The 20,381-nt window shown below is 47.8% G+C and overlaps 1 protein-coding gene across 4 annotated transcripts in view; it reads left to right on the top strand.

The window, feature by feature from the left end:
• Nucleotides 1–17,555, top strand: part of Arid1b (AT-rich interaction domain 1B) — a 357,367-nt gene extending 339,812 nt beyond the window's left edge. For all 4 annotated transcript variants that reach the window (XM_057757693.1, XM_057757703.1, XM_057757684.1 and 1 more), the window contains 7 exons: nt 426–564; nt 771–943; nt 4,779–4,929; nt 7,747–7,843; nt 9,434–10,217; nt 12,326–12,456; nt 14,430–17,555. In XM_057757693.1, the coding sequence (XP_057613676.1) occupies nt 426–564; nt 771–943; nt 4,779–4,929; nt 7,747–7,843; nt 9,434–10,217; nt 12,326–12,456; nt 14,430–16,148 (3,194 nt within the window). In that variant the 3' untranslated portion in view covers nt 16,149–17,555. The remainder of the gene's footprint in view (nt 1–425; nt 565–770; nt 944–4,778; nt 4,930–7,746; nt 7,844–9,433; nt 10,218–12,325; nt 12,457–14,429) is intronic.
• Nucleotides 17,556–20,381: the final 2,826 nt, after the last annotated feature.

Raw genomic sequence — 20,381 nt, 5'->3', positions numbered from 1 at the left:
TTCCCCGGGATAAATACCCCAGGAAGCAATTACCCAGTCAAACGTATAACTATATTTTATGGCTCACAAATGAAGTATGTTTCTAAATCGTTTATTCCGAAATAATTCCTTTTCTGGCTGATGGGGGTAGAACTCAGAGCAGAGCATTTGTCTTAGCGAGTGAGCCCTGTCTTCCACCCTTGGAATACGCATGCGCTCTCCCTCCCTCCCTCCCTCCCTCCCTCCCTCCCTCCCTCCCTCCCTCCCTCCCTCCCTCCCTCTCATTCCATCTCCTTAATAAAAGCAACATATAAGTGACTGATTTTACTACATTGTTGCTATGTTTCCACAAATGTCTTCCTTTTAATCCTTTCATATACATGCCTGTCAAATTACTCTACTCAATAACTCTAGCTTCTTCCCTTATTTTCTTTGACCACTGCCAGCTAACTCAGGATCCTTACAAGGCCCACAGACTCCACAGTCAACTGGCAGCAATTCGATGGCAGAAGTTCCCGGTGACCTGAAGCCACCAACCCCAGCATCTACCCCTCATGGACAGATGACCCCCATGCAAAGTGGAAGGTATGTTCCAGGGACTTTGAGATGTAGACTCAAGTTTTATTTTGTTTTTGGAGGACACCTAATAGAAAACAATGTTGTTCCCTGGTTAGTTTTTACGAGTTTAGTGCTGCTAGTTTTAGCATATAATAGTGGTTTATATTTTTCAAGCTCAGTGTGTGTAGCTCGTGCCGCGGGATCATTCAGCTTTCATCTTTTGCATCTTTCAGGAGCAGTACAATCAGTGTGCACGACCCATTCTCAGACGTGGGTGATGCAGCATACCCAAAACGGAACTCTATGACTCCAAATGCTCCATACCAGCAGGGCATGAGCATGCCGGACATGATGGGCAGGATGCCCTATGAGCCCAACAAGGACCCCTTCAGTGGAATGAGAAAAGGTACAGAGAGCGGAGTTTCTGCATGAACATGGTCCAGAAGGCTTTCTTCTCACCATTGCCTCACAGCCTAGTCACCTGTTCATTTGGGGCACATCTGAGCGCCTGCCATTTAGTAACTCAGCCTCACTTCCTTGCTTAAGCTATAGCTGTAGAAAAACATAGCTTCTACATGTCTTACTTGCCTCATCTAGAAATGGCGACAGTGGTAGAACCTGGGTGTGCTGTAAGAGGTGAGTCCATGTATAAGAGCCAGTGGAAGAACCGTGGACTCCGTGGTCAGGAGGTGCCCCCTCTCCCGTATCATCAGCATCGTGTTAGCGTGTGCTGGGTACTGTGTAGTGTGCCTGTGGTTCTTACATAGCTCTTGACGGACTGAACAAACTTAGAGGGAGAAGCACAGAGGCCATGACTGAAGGAAAAAGCAACAGGAAAGCTTGGACATGCAGTGATGTTGTACGAATGCATCAGAGGAGGGCGAAGGTCCTGACCTAGAACTCTCTGTAGACCAGGCTGGCCTCAGACTCACAGAGAGCCACCTGCCTCTGCCTCCCGAGTGCTGGGATTAACACCGTGTGCCACCCAACATACCAACTGTGAGTTTTGTGATAGCCATAGTGGAGCCATGCATGAAGCTCCAGCTTGGTTTTGATGAGTATTATGGACTATAAAAACAGAATAATCTCAACATCTGTAGCATTGGGTGTGTACTAGCAAGCAAATGAGATTCAGAATATTTCAAACATATTTCAGAGATCAGTTGCATAAAGAAAGGTAAACTGTAATTTTTCCTTTCAAGAGTCTTGGGGCTACTTTTAAATACAAGTTTTCAGAATATACAATAAATCAGATAACCTTGAGATATAAAGACCTGTTAGAAGTAGCTGGGTTTTAGTGGTGTGACAGGGTTTGGGGGTCTATATCCCACGTTTAGACTCTAGACATGTAACAATAACATGGAAAAACCAATCTCTGGTGTTTTTGGTGGGACCTCTGTGCCCCTCCTCCCTATGGAGGTAGCCATCGGGGAAGGCACTTTCCACACAGACAGGAGGACCTGGATTTGGATCTCCAGCATGCACATAAAAACTGAGTGTGGTGGAGATACCCACAGCTCCAGCTCTGTGGGGCCGAGATAGGAGGATCCCCAGACTTTGCTGGACACCCAGCCTAGCCGAGTTCGTGAACCCCACATTCAGTAAGAAAGAGCTCATCTCAAGAGTAAGATGGAGAATAGAGGGCACTTAGCTCCGTGTGGGTGTACACCTGTGTATATGCACAAACTGGATTTGTGCAGTTAGGGGAGCAGCAGAGAGCTGTGCTGCTGGAGAGCAATATGTCTTCATCAGCCACGTGCGTCATAGATAAATGGCTCAATCCTTTTGTATTCAGCTCGCCTCCTGCCCCATAGTCCACGGGAAAGATTGTCCTCCATCTCTAATTTGTTGTAAATAATATTTTCTATTCTTCACTTTGCCTTATTCTACCGCTCAGAGCAATTTGGTCAGTGGAAGCCACTGTTGGTGGCGTCGCTATCATTGGCCTGTGACTCGGTGGTACAGTGAGTTAGTCTGGAAGCGGCTGTGCCTGCGCACCACCAACCTCCAACCCGCTTGTTTCCTTCTCTCTCTGAAGCTCTGGCCATGGTACCAGTGTCTGAACATCTGTTAACATCCATACACACAGCTATACTTCGTCTTTAACTAGACCCTGGTACTGGAGCACTGGCCGGGCCATTTCCTCCCGTTTTGCTCATACAAAACAGTTGTTGAAATAAGCTGTTCCTGTGATTGTGGCAGTGTCTCCATGAGATGGGAGATGGATTTTTGAGTCAAAGAATAGAAATGAAGTATCTCGGTCATCTTTTATGATATTGCAAACTGCCCCAACCTTCCTGACTTCAGTCAGCACAGCTTCCCTGTGTCTCAGGACTGTGTATCAGGGACATAACTGACATTGACAGTCTTTGCTGGGGAACCAGCTGGAGTCTGGGACCTTCCTATGTAGTTTCTAGGGTACCCTTGTCATGGGAAGTGTGTTCCAAGAAGATTGCTTGCATCCATTCTCCTGATCTTGTTGGTCAGCCCCAGCCATGTCACCCAGCCCTGTGTCATTATGGGAAGGGAACTTCATGGGCTGTGAGCACACATAGATGTGCTCTGTGTGTGCCGGGGGTAGCTGCCCACAGCAGGGACCGGCAGAAGTCACAGTGGTTACAGGCACTGGCGGGAGTGTGCAGGTGTGTGGGCCCCGCTTACTAAGCTGATTCTTAACCAGCCACCGGAAAATCTGCCAATCAGATCGTGACTTACATTTCTACAGTGAGGCCACACATCTGTCATATGCTGAGTGACAGTTTAGTGTCCTTTTTCTGTGAATGGCTTTTTCTTGTTTTTGACTTACCATCTTTTGTTGGTGATGTTGTTGATTTTTTAAAGATGTCTTTGTGTATTAGGGAATTAAACTACTTTAATTATGACACTTGACTTCTGTCTGTCTCTATCTTTCCATCTATAAAATGGAACATAATTCTCAAAACTGGTTCTACCACAAGTTGCTGTGAACTCAGACAGAGAGAAGGTGGAGATTGTGATATTCCTTCATTGGCCTCAGCCCTTGTGGCTGGTCCACGGTGTGACAGCATTGACTCAGAAAACTTCAGTCAGCTTTGCTTCACTTAGACGTAGCTGTCAAAATGTTTCAAATACTTGCAGGTCGTGATGGATTTGATACTGCTTTCTTCCGGCTCTGAGCTGCTGCTCATTTGCATATGCAACCTCATTGGTGGTCTGCTTTTTGACAGAAATAAGTCAGGGCTCATCCCATCTTCAACTTTCCTGTTTTCTTTTTTTAAATATACATATGTGTGTGCATTCAAACAAATGTAAGTGCTTCCAAAGGCCAGATGGGGGCCTCAGATCTCCATAGAGTTACAGGCCATAGTGAAACACCAGGCACTGTAGATGCTGGGAACTGAACTCTGGTCCAGCAAGGGCTATACCCACTGAGCCATGTCTCCAGCCCCTTGAGCTCTTGTGAATGCATGTTTATGGCGAGGGTTTCTGGCTTTTCCTCATAGAAGTGGGAACTGCTTTAAATACATATTATATGTCTTGTTTACAGTTCCTTCATGAGCTGGTATCACCTTGTTCTACAGACAGTAGTCAACGTAAGCATGAGTAGCTTGTGTATCGCTGCATGGCAGGCGGCACAGACCACACCCATGAGAGCAGGAATATAGCTGCTGTGGGGTCACGAGTAGGTTTGGCCTCTGCTCTCACACAGAGAGTGTCGGCCAGGACTTCTGAGTTCCAGGTCCCCTTCAGGTTCATTCAAGTTGTTGGCAGAATTTATTCCTTAGTCTCTTACGGTTATGAGACCAAAGCCACCGCCCTGTTGTGGGCTGGTCTCTGTCCACCCTTCAGGATGTTCCTCTTTCAATACAGGACTAGTAGGAGAGAGTCAGAAAGGCTCCATATTTAACCCTCAGCCCCAGATTTGAAAGGTTGCTTCAGTGCTCCCTTTGTGTGAATGAACAGCCAATTGTAAACATCACTACATTTCTGAGTGTTTCTTGCTGTGGAACATACCATAACCATGGAGCCACAGCCCAGGTCAAGATCAGAGGCTCATGCAAAGCAAGCACCTGGGATGCAGGTGTCTTTGAGGCCATCTCAGGATTCTGCCCCCTTGGGAAGACTTCATACCCTTTCATTAGGATTGTGGTGTGTCATACAACATATAGGAATCACAGAAATTTCTAGAAGGGGGTGTGTAAGCCCTATGAGTCCTAGAAATTGCTTAATTCTCTGCCTTTTTTTTTTTTTAAATACCACAGTGCCTGGAAGTAGCGAGCCCTTCATGACACAGGGACAGATGCCCAACAGCAGCATGCAGGACGTGTACAACCAGAGTCCCTCTGGTGCCATGTCCAATCTGGGCATGGGGCAGCGGCAGCAGTTTCCCTATGGAACCGGTTACGACCGAAGGTGAGTGCTTTTGGTGAGATGAGACAATTTACCAGAAACTGCTTTCCTCGGATGCACACTCTGAGCCCTAGTGGCAGCGCAGTAACCATGTCCAGTGGCTACTTACAGGGGGTGACCTCAGCCAGACCCTGAAGAACTTGGTCTCGGACAGTCAGGGGCTGTTATTTATGAGCAGGTGTCAGCAGCAGACCTCAAATTCTGGTGTCCTGGTGTGACTGGCAGGCCACTCTTCCCTCAGAACTCAGACCATGACACACCGCACTGAAGACGTAAGTCATAAACAATCCCACACCAGTTTGGAATTATGATCAATAGGGTGGTATTTATTTAAAGGGGAAAAAACTTACAGATCACCGTCCCAGACAACAGCCCTCTGCGCAATTAGAAAGAAGTCTAGTCGCCGGAACCGGAGCAGGAAGTAAAGAGAGCGAGGAGGGAAGTAGCCGCTTTTTTAAAGGGAAAGAGAACACGCCCCAATGGGCTGGTATCTCAGCGGCTATTGGCTGGAGGAGCGGAAGGACCTCCCGCAACACCGCACTGCACCCTCCCACCTAGGACCAGCATCCCCCGAGGCAGCTGTTACCACAGTGAGACCACCTAGATGTGCCTGTAAATTCTGCCAGCTCCCCGGGCTTTTCAGTACCCGGCTCTCCTCCCCCACACTCCCTGTGATACCTAGGATATTGCACTTGGCTCTCAGGCTTTCCGAGTTCTGGACTAAGAGTGGATTTTACTCTTAACAGACATCTCAGGGACACAAGAGTCTCTCCTTGAATCCATTTTGATATCCACATGGCAGGCCGAGCCACAGGACCACTGTTACACCGATTGTACTTAGGTAGGAAGACAATGGATGTCACAGGAAGGCCATCAGAAGCCTCATCCTTCAGTGGTGACAGCGACGGGCTTCCTTCATGAAGAGATCCCTCACCTGTGCCCCTGGCTGTGACACCAAAGGCTTCTTTTGTACTGGTGTATTCTTCCCTAGTGAGACATGCTCCAGGCAGGCCTTTAGCCTGTGGCGTGTACTTGTGATCTGCGGCTGCCCTGCCATGTGCTGGTCGAGGCCAAGGCGGATTTGAGTCCCTTCCTCCATGATCCGGATATGGTTGGTGTCTTCCCAGGGTCGCATGACCACACTCAGGCCCTCACCAGGACACCTGCTAGAGCCAAGAGAGGTGATCTGTGAACAGGGGCTCAGAACAAGGAGTGGATGTGAAAATAACTGTTACACCTGGTCAGGTCTCCCTGGGGTCTTCCCAGAGCCTGGCTCTTAAAGTACAGCGCCACTGGGAACCAGGTGACAGGGTTGTTGACAGAGGTTTTTGTCCCACCTGGTCCAGCAGCCGTTTGTCCCAAAGAAATACACACAGGCTCACATTAATCATAAACTGGTTGGCCTATTAGCTCAGGCTTCTTATTAACTAATTCTTACATCTTAAATTAGCCCATAATTCTTGTGTTAGTCGTGTGGCTTGGTACCTTTTATCAGCGAGGCATTCTCATCTTGCTTCCTCTTGGTCTGGGTGATGACTGCAGACTCAGCCTTTCCTCTTCCCAGAATTCTCCTGTTCTGGTCGCCCCGCCTATACTTCCTGCCTGGCTACTGGCCAATCAGCATTTATTAAACCAGTACAACTGACAAAACTTTACAAGGTATAAGACCATTGTCCCACACATGGTGGCTTTCAGTGTTCGTACCCTGACCACGTGTGCTGACACCAATCTGTGAGCCATCACAGATGCCTAGTGCGTGGAATGAGGGTCACAGTTAGCCGTGGGTCACAGTGTGGATCACTGATACATGGGATAAGGGATCAGCTGGGGTCTAGGATCAAGTAAGAGCTGCTGGTTTTCCCCAGTGATATTAGATAGTTGTGCAAGGACAGACACTCCCAGAGAATTCCAGTTAACTTGCTCTCCTTCTGCTGTAGAGTGCCTGGCTTTGACTAGTCCACCTCAGAGCCTGACCTCACTGTTGGCAATCTTCTGAAACAGTGTTAACTGCCCATCTTAAGTTTTATTGTCAGTTACAGTTCTTTTCTCTATCCTCCCTTCTAGAGTCTTCCCCTATCTATTTTCATTTCTTGATCAGATTAATAATATATCCAGTTCAGTTACTCTCCCCTCCAACAAGATCCAGTCTTTCTAAATTAAGCCAGTTTGTTGTCACAGCTCCAGCTCTGTTAGCCCCGAGAATGTTAGCTCCGTGGCACTTAGGATTTCTGAATGAGAGAGCAGTTGCAAAGGACACTGTCTACTTCTGAGCGACAATTTGATAGGAGTTTCGGTCGCTACTAGTGTCCTTTTCCATACCCTTTGTCATTAGGAACTTAGAGTTTTGACCACTCCTCTGCCAGGTTTAGCATCTGGGGACCTCAGTGAGGAGGGAGAGGAAGTAGCATCATCCATGTTCTTATACTTCTAGAAATGCTGTCTCTGAACTCTAGTTAGCTCCTTCTTGCTTCTGACTCCCATGACAACACCATGTGGCACTCGCCAGTGAGTGGGTGGTGCTTCCAACTCAAAGGAAGAGGCCCCGGCCAGGACAAGTACATACAAGGTCCTGCCTGTCCGACCGGTATTCCTCTGACACCTATTAGCAACAGCCTGAGCTGGGAGTTTGGCTCCTCTCCTAAGATGGGTGTTACCGTTCCTGAAAGAAACTGGGCTACAGCTGTGGTGTCCTGCTCTGTTGGACATGCGTGTGGGGAGAAGGCAGAGCCATTGGGTAGAGCGTCTGGAAATGGGCTGTTCGTGTCTTTGTTTGCCGCAAGTTCCGTGTAAACTAAGTTTTCTTTGAATACCTTGATCTAGGCATGAGGCTTACGGGCAGCAGTATCCAGGCCAAGGTCCTCCCACGGGACAGCCGACGTATGGAGGACACCAGCCTGGCCTGTACCCACAGCAGCCGGTGAGTGGAGCAGTGGCTGTGGGCCTGTTTTCCCTTTGTCTTTCTTAGGAAGATTTGGGGAGGGCCAGCAGCAGCTGTGCGCTCTACCCAGTAGTCAGAGAGGGTTGGTTAGGAAGTACTCAGAAAACTGAAGACAGCTCTTGATATGTAGTGTGCTGGGATATGTAACACATGCTAGGCATGTGTCTGGGCACTCAATGTTCCAGATCCATGAGCTAAGCCAACCACAGGTCAGAAGACAAGTGTACAGAGCGTGTGCATACATTTCCTTCATCCTCGTTCTCTGAACGAGTAGGCACAGCTATTGAGATAGCATTAGCTTGCGCTGCACTGTGATCCAAGTCCTCTAGAAATAACTCAAACAACAGAGTGTGTTTAGATGGCAGAGAAAGCTTGAGCCTTTGTCTCCAAGGGACTTGAATGTCTGAATGTGGCCCGCGGGGGTCCCGGGACCAATCTCTGTAGATACCCAGGGACAACTGTCTGCTAGTCAATCCACTGTAGGACAGAAATGTGCCATACTTAAAAGAACCCAGACTGTTGTAGACCAAGCCTAAGAGCTGACTCTTAGATACGAGTAATGGGCTGTTTGTGCCCCGACATCACCTATTTTAGTGGGCGCTACTCTAGTGACTGTGGAGCCCATTGCCCCCCTGAAGTATACTCACTAAAATATTTCTTTAAAATAATAACTAATGACATATTTTGAGTAATAGGGTAGTTCATGCTGGCTCCCAGCTGAGTCATGCAAAAGTCACAGTGACCTTGAAGATGGAGCTTCAAATGTGACCTCAGACACTGCATCCAGTTGTTGTTGAGCTACCTTTTTGATCTGGAATCTCTGGCAAAAAAAAGAATACACACACACAAACACACACACACATACAAAAATTGTCTTAGAATTTTTCAATAACAAAATTGTTTTGAAATATTCATTTACTTCCGGAGCATACCTTATAGTTGTTGAATCAACTTAATGTAAGCAGTTTGAAGTGAAGTGAAATAGCATGGTTCACTTTTAGCATCTCCACTTCCCATCAGGAAGTCCCACCCACATGATGGGCACTGGTAAGAGATGAGGGGAAGGAGTTGTGTGAAGGGACCAGGATGGGTTTCTTGGAGAACTGGACCTGGACAGTAGGCAGACCAGCCAGAGGAGCTGTGTCTACATAGATGTATTGCCATCTGTTGAGGCCTAAGGGGTCCCTTTGGTCCAGAGCCTCCTAGCGTGACCTTGGGATCTCCCGCCTGCTCCTGTAGGGCAGAGCATCTCGGTTCTGTCTGTGCACATCTGCTGCTGTGGTGGTCACACGTGCTGTGCTGTTCTGTGTTGCAGCCCAAGATGAGGGGTCCTTGTTTTTGTCTAACAAAGTTTCGTATCCGTGGAAGCAAACTTGAGAAGCCCTCCTCAGAGCGTGTGGTGATATTGAAATCCAAGCCTAAATTGCCAGTGCTTGTCAGTCTGTAAAGCGTCCCATATTCGTTTGGAAATGAACCATCTACCCAGTAATAACTATTTTGCATAATTGAGTGTGTATGATTATACCTCTAAGAGTACATCAGTATGTTTTGTCTGTATATGAATTTCAGAATTACAAACGCCATATGGATGGCATGTACGGGCCTCCAGCCAAGCGCCATGAAGGGGACATGTACAACATGCAGTATGGCAGCCAGCAGCAGGAGGTGTACAACCAGTATGGAAGCTCTTACGCTGGCCCGGACAGGAGGCCCATCCAGGGACAGTATCCCTACCCCTACAACAGAGAGAGGATGCAGGGCCCAGGCCAGATGCAGCCACATGGAATCCCACCTCAGATGATGGGTGGCCCCATGCAGTCAGCCTCCAGCGAGGGGCCGCAGCAGAACGTGTGGGCAGCACGCAACGATATGCCTTATCCCTACCAGAACAGGCAAGGTCCAGGTGGCCCTGCGCAGGCGCCGCCTTACCCGGGCATGAACCGAACGGATGATATGATGGTACCAGATCAGAGGATCAACCATGAGAGCCAGTGGCCTTCCCACGTCAGCCAGCGCCAGCCTTACATGTCGTCGTCGGCCTCCATGCAGCCCATCACGCGCCCACCTCAGTCATCCTACCAGACGCCACCTTCACTGCCAAACCACATCTCCAGGGCGCCCAGCCCCGCCTCCTTCCAGCGCTCCCTGGAGAGCCGCATGTCTCCAAGCAAGTCTCCCTTCCTGCCCACCATGAAAATGCAGAAGGTCATGCCCACAGTCCCCACATCGCAGGTCGCTGGGCCGCCCGCTCAGCCACCGCCAATCAGAAGGGAGATTACCTTCCCCCCTGGCTCTGTGGAAGCATCACAGCCAGTTCTGAAACAAAGGCGAAAGATCACCTCAAAAGACATTGGTGAGTTTGGAAGGGGTGTTCTGAAAATGGGTTGTCTTTTCAATCTAGAACTTCAATTTAGATGTCATTTCCATCCATTCAGTTGGATGAGATTCTTAATAATACGAATTATCAGGATATTTACATATGGGAGCGTTGATTAGCCCACTCATCTGAATAAGAAACAGGCCAGAGAAGAGCCTGCATTGAAATAATGAATGATACTTCTAGGTGCAAAGGTTGCCTGTGTGAGAGACAAGCGCTTCAGGGAGAGACCCAGGACTCCTGAGTAGTCCTGTGCTGTGTGTTGGCTTCAGATTTAGCCCTAACCAAGCCACTTAATTGCTGCAGTGAATGCTTAAGAGGCCCACTGTGAGGCTGAGGGAGTTGAAGGCAAGCCACTCCGGTGACAGTGTAAGCTGAGCTTCTGTGGGGAAGGGCGGAAGCCTGGCCGTGGTGTATAGATGGATAGATGTGATGTGTGGCGCTCTCTGTTATGGTGTCTGGAGCTGCGGCAATCCACACCATGCTGGCAGATACAGGCCGAGGAGTTGGCCTCAGATGAATACTAATGCGCTCGCCCGTCCTCTGTGAGACGACGGGAATACTAATTAGTGGTCTGGAGTGTCTAGAGTAAGCACAGCTTTTTCTGCAGTTATTTTGAAGTTCTTTAACACAGCATAGGAAATAATAGCTCCTGGTTGTGTAAGAAAAAAACTTTTTCAGAGATTTTGGAATCTCTTGACTTCAAATCATTTGCTATGATTAGAAAATTGAATAGATAGTAAAGATGCTGTCAGTTGTTGAATATAAGTAGGTACATAGTGAGAAAATCAGCATCTTTTGTATATGGATCTGTAGGGGAGATGCTGGAGCGTAGATACTGAGCCCAATTTTATAGAGAATTTAAAATGAAATAGATATTTATGTTTGTGTGTGTTGTGTGTTTAAATAGATACATATATCTACTTTTTTAAAGATGTAATTATTTTTATTTTATGTGATTTTTGCCTACATGTGTATCTGCACTATATGTATACATTGCCCAAGGAAGCCAGAAGAGGGTGTTAAATCCCCAGGACTGGCATTCCAGATGGTTGTTAGGTGCCATTTGGCTGCTGGAACCCCAACCCTGCTCCTCTCCAAGAATAAGTGCTCTTAACTGCTGAGCCATCTCTCCAGCCCAGTATCTGTTTCTGTTTTGTTTTGTTTTTCACCTCTTAGCTCAGTTTCTATCAGTGTTTGCCTTCAGCTTAGGGAAATTTATGTTCCTTAGTTTCTAAAGTTTGATTCTTTGTATGACAAAAGTCATGTTTTAAGACAAAAATCTTAAAAAGCTTGTAAAACAAAATCACAGCAATGATGTCTTTGGACACACCTACATACAGCCCCCCCCCCATCACACTCACGCACACATGCGCGCCGCACTACTTGTAGTTGTGGTGAGGGGGTACACCAGGCTCCATCTCAACCTCGGGGTCACATCCCAGGCCCCGGCAGGCCTCCTGAAGAGCTCCCACTGCAGACTCGGGGCATAGGGAGCCCCCAGTGTGGCCCCATCCTCTCAACAAACCTGACAGCGTCATTTGCTGGCCCCGCCTCCCTGTCCTTGGCTCAGCCACACCCTGAAAACTGACAATCAGGGCGCCTGGTTGCGGCCACAGCATGTTCTGATGAAGGGGCATGGAAGTGAGAGAAACAGTGCCGGAGACCCAGACCTCTGTCTCAGTCTACACTGTCTGGGGCTCACATTTTCCTCTAATTCCACAAACTTGCCAGTCTCAAGATATGCCAGCTTGAGGTCCTTTTGAGTGAAGGAGGTGAAAGAAGACAGCTCTGATGGGGGTTCCACTGTGCAAACCTGGTGCCCCCACTGACTCTCACGTGGCAGAAGAACACCCGAGATGACAAGGACCATGCGTGCTGGCTGGGTCCTCCCACAACTAGAAGCTCTTAAGGCTTCTGTTTAACCCCAAAGTGAAAGAACAAAGTACCCACAGGGTTAGCATCTCCAGCTAGTCAGGCGGCAGCCATGGCTGACTGCGAGCGTTTGTGTGCAGCTGGGCTGCAGCCCACGCTCTGCTCTTCCTCTAGGGCAAATGTTCACAATGTCCTCTTCTCCTGTTTAGTCACTCCCGAGGCATGGCGTGTGATGATGTCCCTTAAGTCGGGTCTGTTGGCCGAGAGCACCTGGGCTTTGGACACCATCAACATTCTCCTCTACGACGACAGCACTGTCGCCACCTTCAACCTCTCCCAGGTGAGGCAGCCACAGTGCAGCTCGCAGCAAGTTAGCGTGTTACACAGTTAGTAGTGCGCAGTTCTTGTGCTGGTGCCTCAGCTGATGAGCAGGACCTATCCAAGACTTTGAGTCACTGTGGTTAGTATGAAGCAGCATTCATCAACATAGAGTTGCCTGAGGACTTAGTCTGGGATGAGAATTCCATCGTTGGGGTGTGTGTGTGTGTGTGTGTGTGTGTGTGTGTGTGTACATATGTATATGCATATATACATTCCCATTTTTCTCATATAAAAAAATGGGTACGTGTTTGTGTGTGTGTGTGTGTGTGATAGCAGTAAAGAATTTGTCACATTTGTTTGAGGCAGGCTCTCATGTGGCCTGGCCTTGAACCTATGTGATCTTGAAGTGGACTCCCACTTCCATGTGCTAGGGTTGTATGTGTGCCACCTCCCCATGCTGCAGATTTTTCCCCAGTAGAAAATGGGTAGCTTATTATGTAAGAGAATAGAGTTCGATGATCCCTATGTCCCCACCAGATGACAGAAATGATCAGGGACTGATGGCCGTGCCTGCCTCCAGGTCTGCCTCCCTTCTGCCTTTCTCCTGGCTGTTCTGAAGCAGTCGTTCGAAATCTTGCTGCTTAACCCTATCTGAAACCCTCTGTTCAGAGTAGCTTGTAGCAGTGTGATTGGCAGATCACAAACCCTGAGAAAGATTCCAGTCACTGGGGCTGTGGCCTTTTAGAGGTGCTGACAAAACTGAGAGGCCTGCTCTCTTTGTGGTGTGTGAACAGCTCAGCCCCGGAGGAGGCTGGGCTGCCCATTCCTTTCCTGCTATTGAATAAGACCAGAACTCTCCACCACCCTGTTTCTTTCACCATGTCTTCCGTGCAGCCCAAGAGACAATTCTAAGTTGGTGGAATAAATTAAAGTGTCACAAACATTGCATTATCTGGTGGTGGTGTTTTGTTTTTAAGAAAAACTTGAAAAATGTGTCCAGCCTTTTCTAGAACCTTCACCCTCATGACAGGTGAACTCTGGCTGGTCATGCATTTTTAAACCCGGAAGTGTTTGATTAACTTGCCCTTTACTAGGAAAGAGGTAAACTTGTGAAAGGGAGGGCGCCACCCAAGCTTCGCGTGGGAGAATTCCTTTGGGAGCACCAAAGTGACTGTTTGGTACAGCTTGTGTCCCCTCAGCCTGGGACAGAGATGCGCAAGTGTGGGCAGCTTCCATAGTGTCTGTCATACAGGAGCGTCCTTGCATGCCGTGTGCAGCCTGAGTATGACAGGCTGCGTGCCGGAGCGAGCAGTGCGAGCAAGAGGGCTCGCTCACCTTTCCACAGGCCGGGCCTCTCTGCTAGTGGCGCCTTTCACTAACTTTGCCAATAACTGAAATGTAAAATTGCATCTTATGGAGCAGTCTCATTCGCTTATCAGGGACTGAATTGATTTGATTATAATTTTCACTATTTATGAGCTACTACATGGCTCAAATTATCTCCTTCAAAAGGTATAGAGAGAACATAAGTTAGGACAACCTATGACACCTGAGACAAAAGTAGCCATAAAAATCCTGAGATTATAACCATAAAACCCCCAGCAGATGACTCCCAGATAAATAAAAGAGGAAACAGATTCGCTCTGGGTACAAGAGTCCATAACATCCTTGCTCCCACTCCTCACATGCACAGTGCCTAAACTGGCAAGCCGTGGAGAGTGGGGGAGCTCCCCATCTGTGGAGAGTGGTGGCAGTTCTCACCACGTGGGAGCCATGGGTCTGGAAAACTGGTGCCGGTGCTGGCGGTGCCAGTTGTCGGAGAGCCAGGGACACACTTGCACACACTTGTCCTCATCAGGAAGGTAGCTTTCGGGTGTGTGGTGTGCCCTCCAGAGTCTGGCCAAAGCTGCCCTCGGCTCCTGCTCTTGCCCCTTCAGGCGGAGCTGATGACCTCACCCCTCACCCTGTGCCTGTTCTCTCTCTCTTTTCCAGCTGTCTGGCTTCCTGGAACTTTTAGTAGAGTACTTCCGAAAATGCCTCATTGACATTTTCGGAATTCTTATGGAATATGAAGTGGGCGACCCCAGCCATAAAGCACTCGATCACCACACGGGGAAGAAAGACGACAGCCAGTCCTCAGGAGACGATTCTGGGAAAGAAGAAGATGCTGAGTGTCCTGACGAAGAGGAGGAGGATGAGGAGGAGGAGGAAGACAGTGGAAAGACAGAGTCGGAAGGGACTAGCAGCGCTGCCCCTGCTGCTCCAGATGCCACCGTGGACCCCAAGGAGACGCCAAAGCAGGCCAGTAAGTTTGACAAGCTACCCATAAAGATTGTCAAAAAGAGCAACCTGTTTGTGGTGGACCGGTCTGACAAGCTGGGCCGCGTGCAGGAGTTCAGCAGTGGGCTCCTGCACTGGCAGCTGGGGGGCGGCGACACTACAGAGCACATCCAGACTCACTTTGAGAGCAAGATAGAGATCCCTCCTCGCAGGCGCCCGCCTCCGCCTCTGAGCTCCACCGGGAGGAAGAAAGAGCCAGATGGCAAAGGTGATTCTGAAGAGCAGCCAGAGAAAAGCATCATAGCCACCATCGATGACGTCTTGTCTGCCCGGCCAGGGGCCCTACCTGAAGACGCCAACCCAGGACCCCAGACCGACAGCAACAAGTTTCCCTTTGGAATCCAGCAGGCTAAAAGCCACCGGAACATCAGGCTACTGGAGGACGAGCCCAGGAGCCGGGACGAGACTCCCCTGTGTACCATCGCACACTGGCAGGACTCCCTGGCCAAGCGCTGCATCTGTGTGTCCAACATCGTGCGGAGCTTGTCTTTCGTGCCTGGCAACGACGCAGAGATGTCCAAACACCCAGGCTTGGTGCTGATCCTGGGAAAGCTGATTCTGCTGCATCACGAGCATCCAGAGAGAAAAAGGGCGCCACAGACCTACGAGAAGGAGGAGGATGAGGACAAGGGGGTGGCCTGCAGCAAAGATGAGTGGTGGTGGGACTGCCTTGAGGTCTTGCGGGATAACACACTGGTCACGTTGGCCAACATTTCCGGGCAGCTAGACTTGTCTGCGTACACGGAGAGCATCTGCTTGCCGATCCTGGACGGTTTGCTGCACTGGATGGTGTGCCCGTCCGCAGAGGCACAGGACCCCTTTCCCACCGTGGGGCCCAACTCAGTCCTGTCACCACAGAGACTTGTGCTAGAGACGCTCTGTAAACTCAGTATCCAGGACAACAACGTGGACCTCATCTTGGCCACACCTCCATTTAGTCGTCAGGAGAAATTTTATGCTACATTAGTTAGGTACGTTGGGGATCGCAAAAACCCAGTCTGTCGAGAAATGTCCATGGCGCTTTTATCGAACCTTGCCCAGGGGGACGCACTGGCAGCAAGGGCAATAGCTGTGCAGAAAGGAAGCATCGGAAACTTGATAAGCTTCCTGGAGGACGGGGTGACCATGGCGCAGTACCAGCAGAGCCAGCACAGCCTCATGCACATGCAGCCCCCACCTCTGGAACCCCCTAGCGTAGACATGATGTGCAGGGCGGCCAAGGCTTTGCTGGCCATGGCCAGAGTGGACGAAAACCGCTCAGAATTCCTTTTGCACGAGGGTCGGTTGCTGGATATCTCGATATCGGCTGTCCTGAACTCTCTGGTGGCGTCTGTCATCTGTGATGTACTGTTTCAGATTGGGCAGTTATGACACACGTGAGCAGGCACGCATGCGTGAGTGAAGATAGAGGGTCACATAGGACTGGCTGTTTCTGTTCTCGTTTATCCAGCGTAGGATGAAGGAAGAGTCCTTGCTTCTCTGCCCTATCACTATTTACCAATTGGGAATTAAATCATTAATTCGAACAGTTATAAAATTAATATTTGCTGTCTGTGTGTATAAGTACATCCTTTGGGGATTTTCTATTTCTTTTTTTTTAACCAAAGTTGCTGTCCAGTGCATTCAAAGGTCACTTCTTTTCCACAAAATTTCCTTTTTAATGTTTTTTTTTTAATGTTGTATTGCAGTTTTGGGGAAGTGAATTGAAAGAAAAAAAATTTTTGGCAAAAGAGGCTAAGATAGGAAAATTTCACCACACCGAGGCAGAAAGGTGGAAGGAAAATTGATCCTTGAATTAATTTCCTATGAATTTTATTCTTCACAGAATGATAAAAACAAAACTACACCCCGTCACCCAAAGCTCTGTGCAATAGAAACTTCTAGAGATATAGGTATAGGGGCTCGAGGAAGTGTGGCAGTCAGTCAGAACTATGAGTGATACTGGTTTCTCCACAGGAAAGTGGTTACATTAGGCTACAAGCAAAAAATGGCGCTTTCAGTTAGGGGTGAAGCTGCACCCTGACAGCCATCCGCGGAACTGCTTCCTCACCACGACCGCCATGTCTGCTGCGGTTCGGCCTCCACGTGACAGTTCTTCACAATTCCTTTCATCATTTTTTAAATATTTTTTTTACTGCCTGTGGGCTGTGATGTATATAGAAGTTGTACATTAAACATACCCTCATTTTTTTCTTTTCTTTTCTTTTTTTTTTTTTTTAGTACAAAGTTTTCATTTCTTTTTCATGATGTGGTAACTACGAAGTGATGGTAGATTTAAATAATTTTTTATTTTTATTTTATATATTTTTTCATTAGGACCATATCTCCAAAAAACAACAAAAAAAAGAAACAAAAAATACAAAAAACAAAAACAAACAAAAAAAGAGGGTAATGTACAAGTTTCTGTATGTATAAAGTCATGCTCTGTTGGGAGAGCAGCTGCTCCCAATTTGCTTCATGAATCAAGGTGTGGAAATGGTTGCATATGGATTGATTTAGAAAATGGATACCAGTACAGACAAAAAAAAGAAAAAAAGAAAAGAAAAAACAAAGAATAAACAACTAAAAGGAAGAAACACAACTTCAGCGATTTTTCTGTGACAGGAATCCACATTTGTATTTCAAGATAATGTAGTTTAAGAAAAGAAAAAAATGAAAAAAACTTGATGTAAATTCCTCTTTTCCTCTGGCTTAATGAATATCATTTATTCAGTATAAATCTTTATATGTCCCACATGTTAAGAATAAATGTACATTAAATCTTGTTAAGCACTGTGATGGGTGTTCTTGAATACTGTTCTTGTTTGACTAACGTGGTTGCATAGTAACCAAGTTATTTACAGGAAATAGGGGAGATGTAGCAGCTTCCTCCTGGTAGTGAAGCCTGAAGGCCAGAAGGAACTTTTGGGGTTACCTGCTTGAGAGTGGGGAGCCGCAGTGATCTCTCAGATTGTTTAGCGGATTAGGCCTTCTCTGAAGCAATTAACAATGTGACATTGAGGTGTGCCCATTCCCCTCATATATGGGTGGTGGCTGCCAGTCCCCTGCAGCGGGGCTCTCCAAGCTGACTGGCCTGGAATCATAACCTTCTGCCTTTCACCGCGTCTTTGTTTTAACCCTATCGCACTTGCCATGTTCATTCTGTGTGCCTCGAAGTCGTTCTGCGTTTAGTTTACTCCAGCGTGTGTAATATCTATATTGTGCGATGTTGAAAAGAACATGTTATATTGTATGTGGTGTGATATTGCCAAGTGATGGTTCTATTCCAGGGCGTACTCTCGTCTTCCTTCCTGCCTGGTGCCCGCTCACTTTCTGATACTCAACTCTGATTGAAAGGGTTTCTTCCCGGGTCAGTGACTGTTACTGTGAAACATTCGGTCTCTCTGAAACTGCCGCCAGTGTCCCTCCTCACTCTACCTCTCTCTGCCCTCTCAGTCTGCACTTCCTGCCCTCCCACACCCGCCACTGTAAGCCTTGCTCACGCTAACATGGAGGAGCTAGGCGGGAACACGCAGTCATAACCAGGGTGAGGTGGCTCTGGTGTCACGAGAAATTGTTTTCTCCTGCAAGCAATCCTCAGCTAGCAATCCTCGCCCCACTTCAGCAAACAGATCCATGTTGAATTAAAACCCCACTTGTAATTCTGCCAAATTTTAATACATCTGCCTGCAAAGAACGGATTTTAGTTCTTTGCAATGCCCAATGAAAACACGGAGATGGGTAAGAGAGAATTCTATAGCATCCTAATCTCTCTTGCAGTACGGACAGACGTCACAGGTATCTAGCACCCCAGTTCCCTTGTCAGAAGAGCGGCCCCTTGGAAAGCCAGGTGGCTCTAGAGTAGCTGGTCCCAGAACAGACTGCTGGTGCTCACTGACACCAAGCGCCGTGTCTAGGCTCTTCTGGGAAGTCTTGCCTCCTCCCTCCACTCTCACAAAACCGACTTCCAGAAACCCGCAGGGGATTTACACCCAGATTGGCATTATCTCACCTATACCGAGTTGCTGCTCTGTCCTAAAATTTAGTTGTTTTCTTTTCCGGGACTTCTCAGAAATTTGCAGGATGACCATACTCTAAATGTGTACCGAAAAAGAGAGAGAAATAAAGGTGCAAAGAAAGTTTAGTATTTTGGTATGGTGCTATAAAGTTAAATCTGTTGGTATTTGAGTGTTTTTTTAAGTATATCATATAAGAGATATTATTGGGTGGCATTGGCTAACAAATAGCTATGTGAGTGTTTGAGTTGGATTACAATCAGCTTTTGCTTGGCTGTTCAAAAGCTAGTAATAGTGTTTTCCTAGTTAAAACAGAATTGTACTCTGCAGCATGGGTTGTGGTCATACAGTGCACATTCTTAACCACCCCTTCTGAGGCTGACGGCCAAGGCGCGAGACCCGTCCCATCTCAAACTGTGTGCAAATCCCATGTGTTCAACCTACAAGGAAGTGAGAAAGGAGGCAGACGGCCCCTTCTCCCTTCATACTGAGTTGTAGTCTCTTGTTTAGAGTCCAGCACAGTGCCCAGAACTACCACCTCATGCCCCTAGTGCACCCAAGAGAAGTGACCTTGAATGTCATGCTCAAGACAGCTTTATAAACCTCTATTAAATATTTCTGATAATGATATGTGATCTGCATATCCATACCTTTATTCTTTAACTTAGCAGGTGTTGAGTGTGTACCCCAGGCCTAGATCCAAGGAGGTCCCATCAGTGGGAAATGGTCCTGCGGCAGTTACAGTCAGATAAATCAGCTAGGTCTCAGCACCTAGAGTTAAGTGAGGCCATGCAGTTAGACTCCCAGGGTCGTGTGTAGTTCTCGTACTGCCAACGGTAGGAGGCCCCTGTCTACCAAGTGAGTTCCTGAAGTATGCCTTCCTCCCTCTTAGCTTTCATTAGGATGTAGAAAGGTGAACAATAGTTACCTGGTTCCCAGTGGCACCCAAACCAGGTAACCACATCTGGGACTACAGAGCTCACTAGAACCATACAAAGGTGGTCAAAGCCAGTGTTGCCTTAGACCCCTGCTACTCCCAGCCTCCACTTTATGCCCCACCCAAATCCCAAGTCCTCTGACATCCCTGAGTTCCAAATTAACTTGCTTTGGGGTTTACAATGTAAATGTTCTGGGGAAGTTGGGAGTTGATGGGAGATCACCAAACTGTTGAAAGTAGAAAACTCACTTGCCTTCCCAAACCTGACCTGGGGACATGGGGTTCAACACTAACTTTGCCCAAAGTATGACTAGGAAACAGAAGGCTTCAGAAAGAGAGGATTGGCTTGTTTGGTCTCCTAGAGGTTTGAGTTTGAGCCACACTGCGCCTGTTTATCTGGAGTGTTTTCTTCCTTTTGAGCATGGGACACATACACACCGCTTTTCCCTTTAAACATGGCTCAGGGCTTTAATCTATTCTTTAGGCAGAGAGAACACTGAACCCTCTCCAGTTCTGCAGCCCGAGGGAATTAAATCCTTTAACCTCAGCTTTGCCCACCCCATGGAATTGCTAAGTGTTGTATCAGATGCTTTCGTTACTGCTTCAGGAAGTTGTTGGGTGTGTATTATTCTTCAGTGTGCGGTGTGCATGTGTATCTACACATACCGCATT

The sequence above is a fragment of the Chionomys nivalis genome, chromosome 2 (genome assembly GCF_950005125.1).
Source record: "Chionomys nivalis chromosome 2, mChiNiv1.1, whole genome shotgun sequence".
Taxonomy (NCBI): domain Eukaryota; kingdom Metazoa; phylum Chordata; class Mammalia; order Rodentia; family Cricetidae; genus Chionomys; species Chionomys nivalis.
The sequence above is the reverse complement of the archived record's forward strand: the minus strand, read 5'-3'. Positions and strand labels throughout refer to the sequence as shown.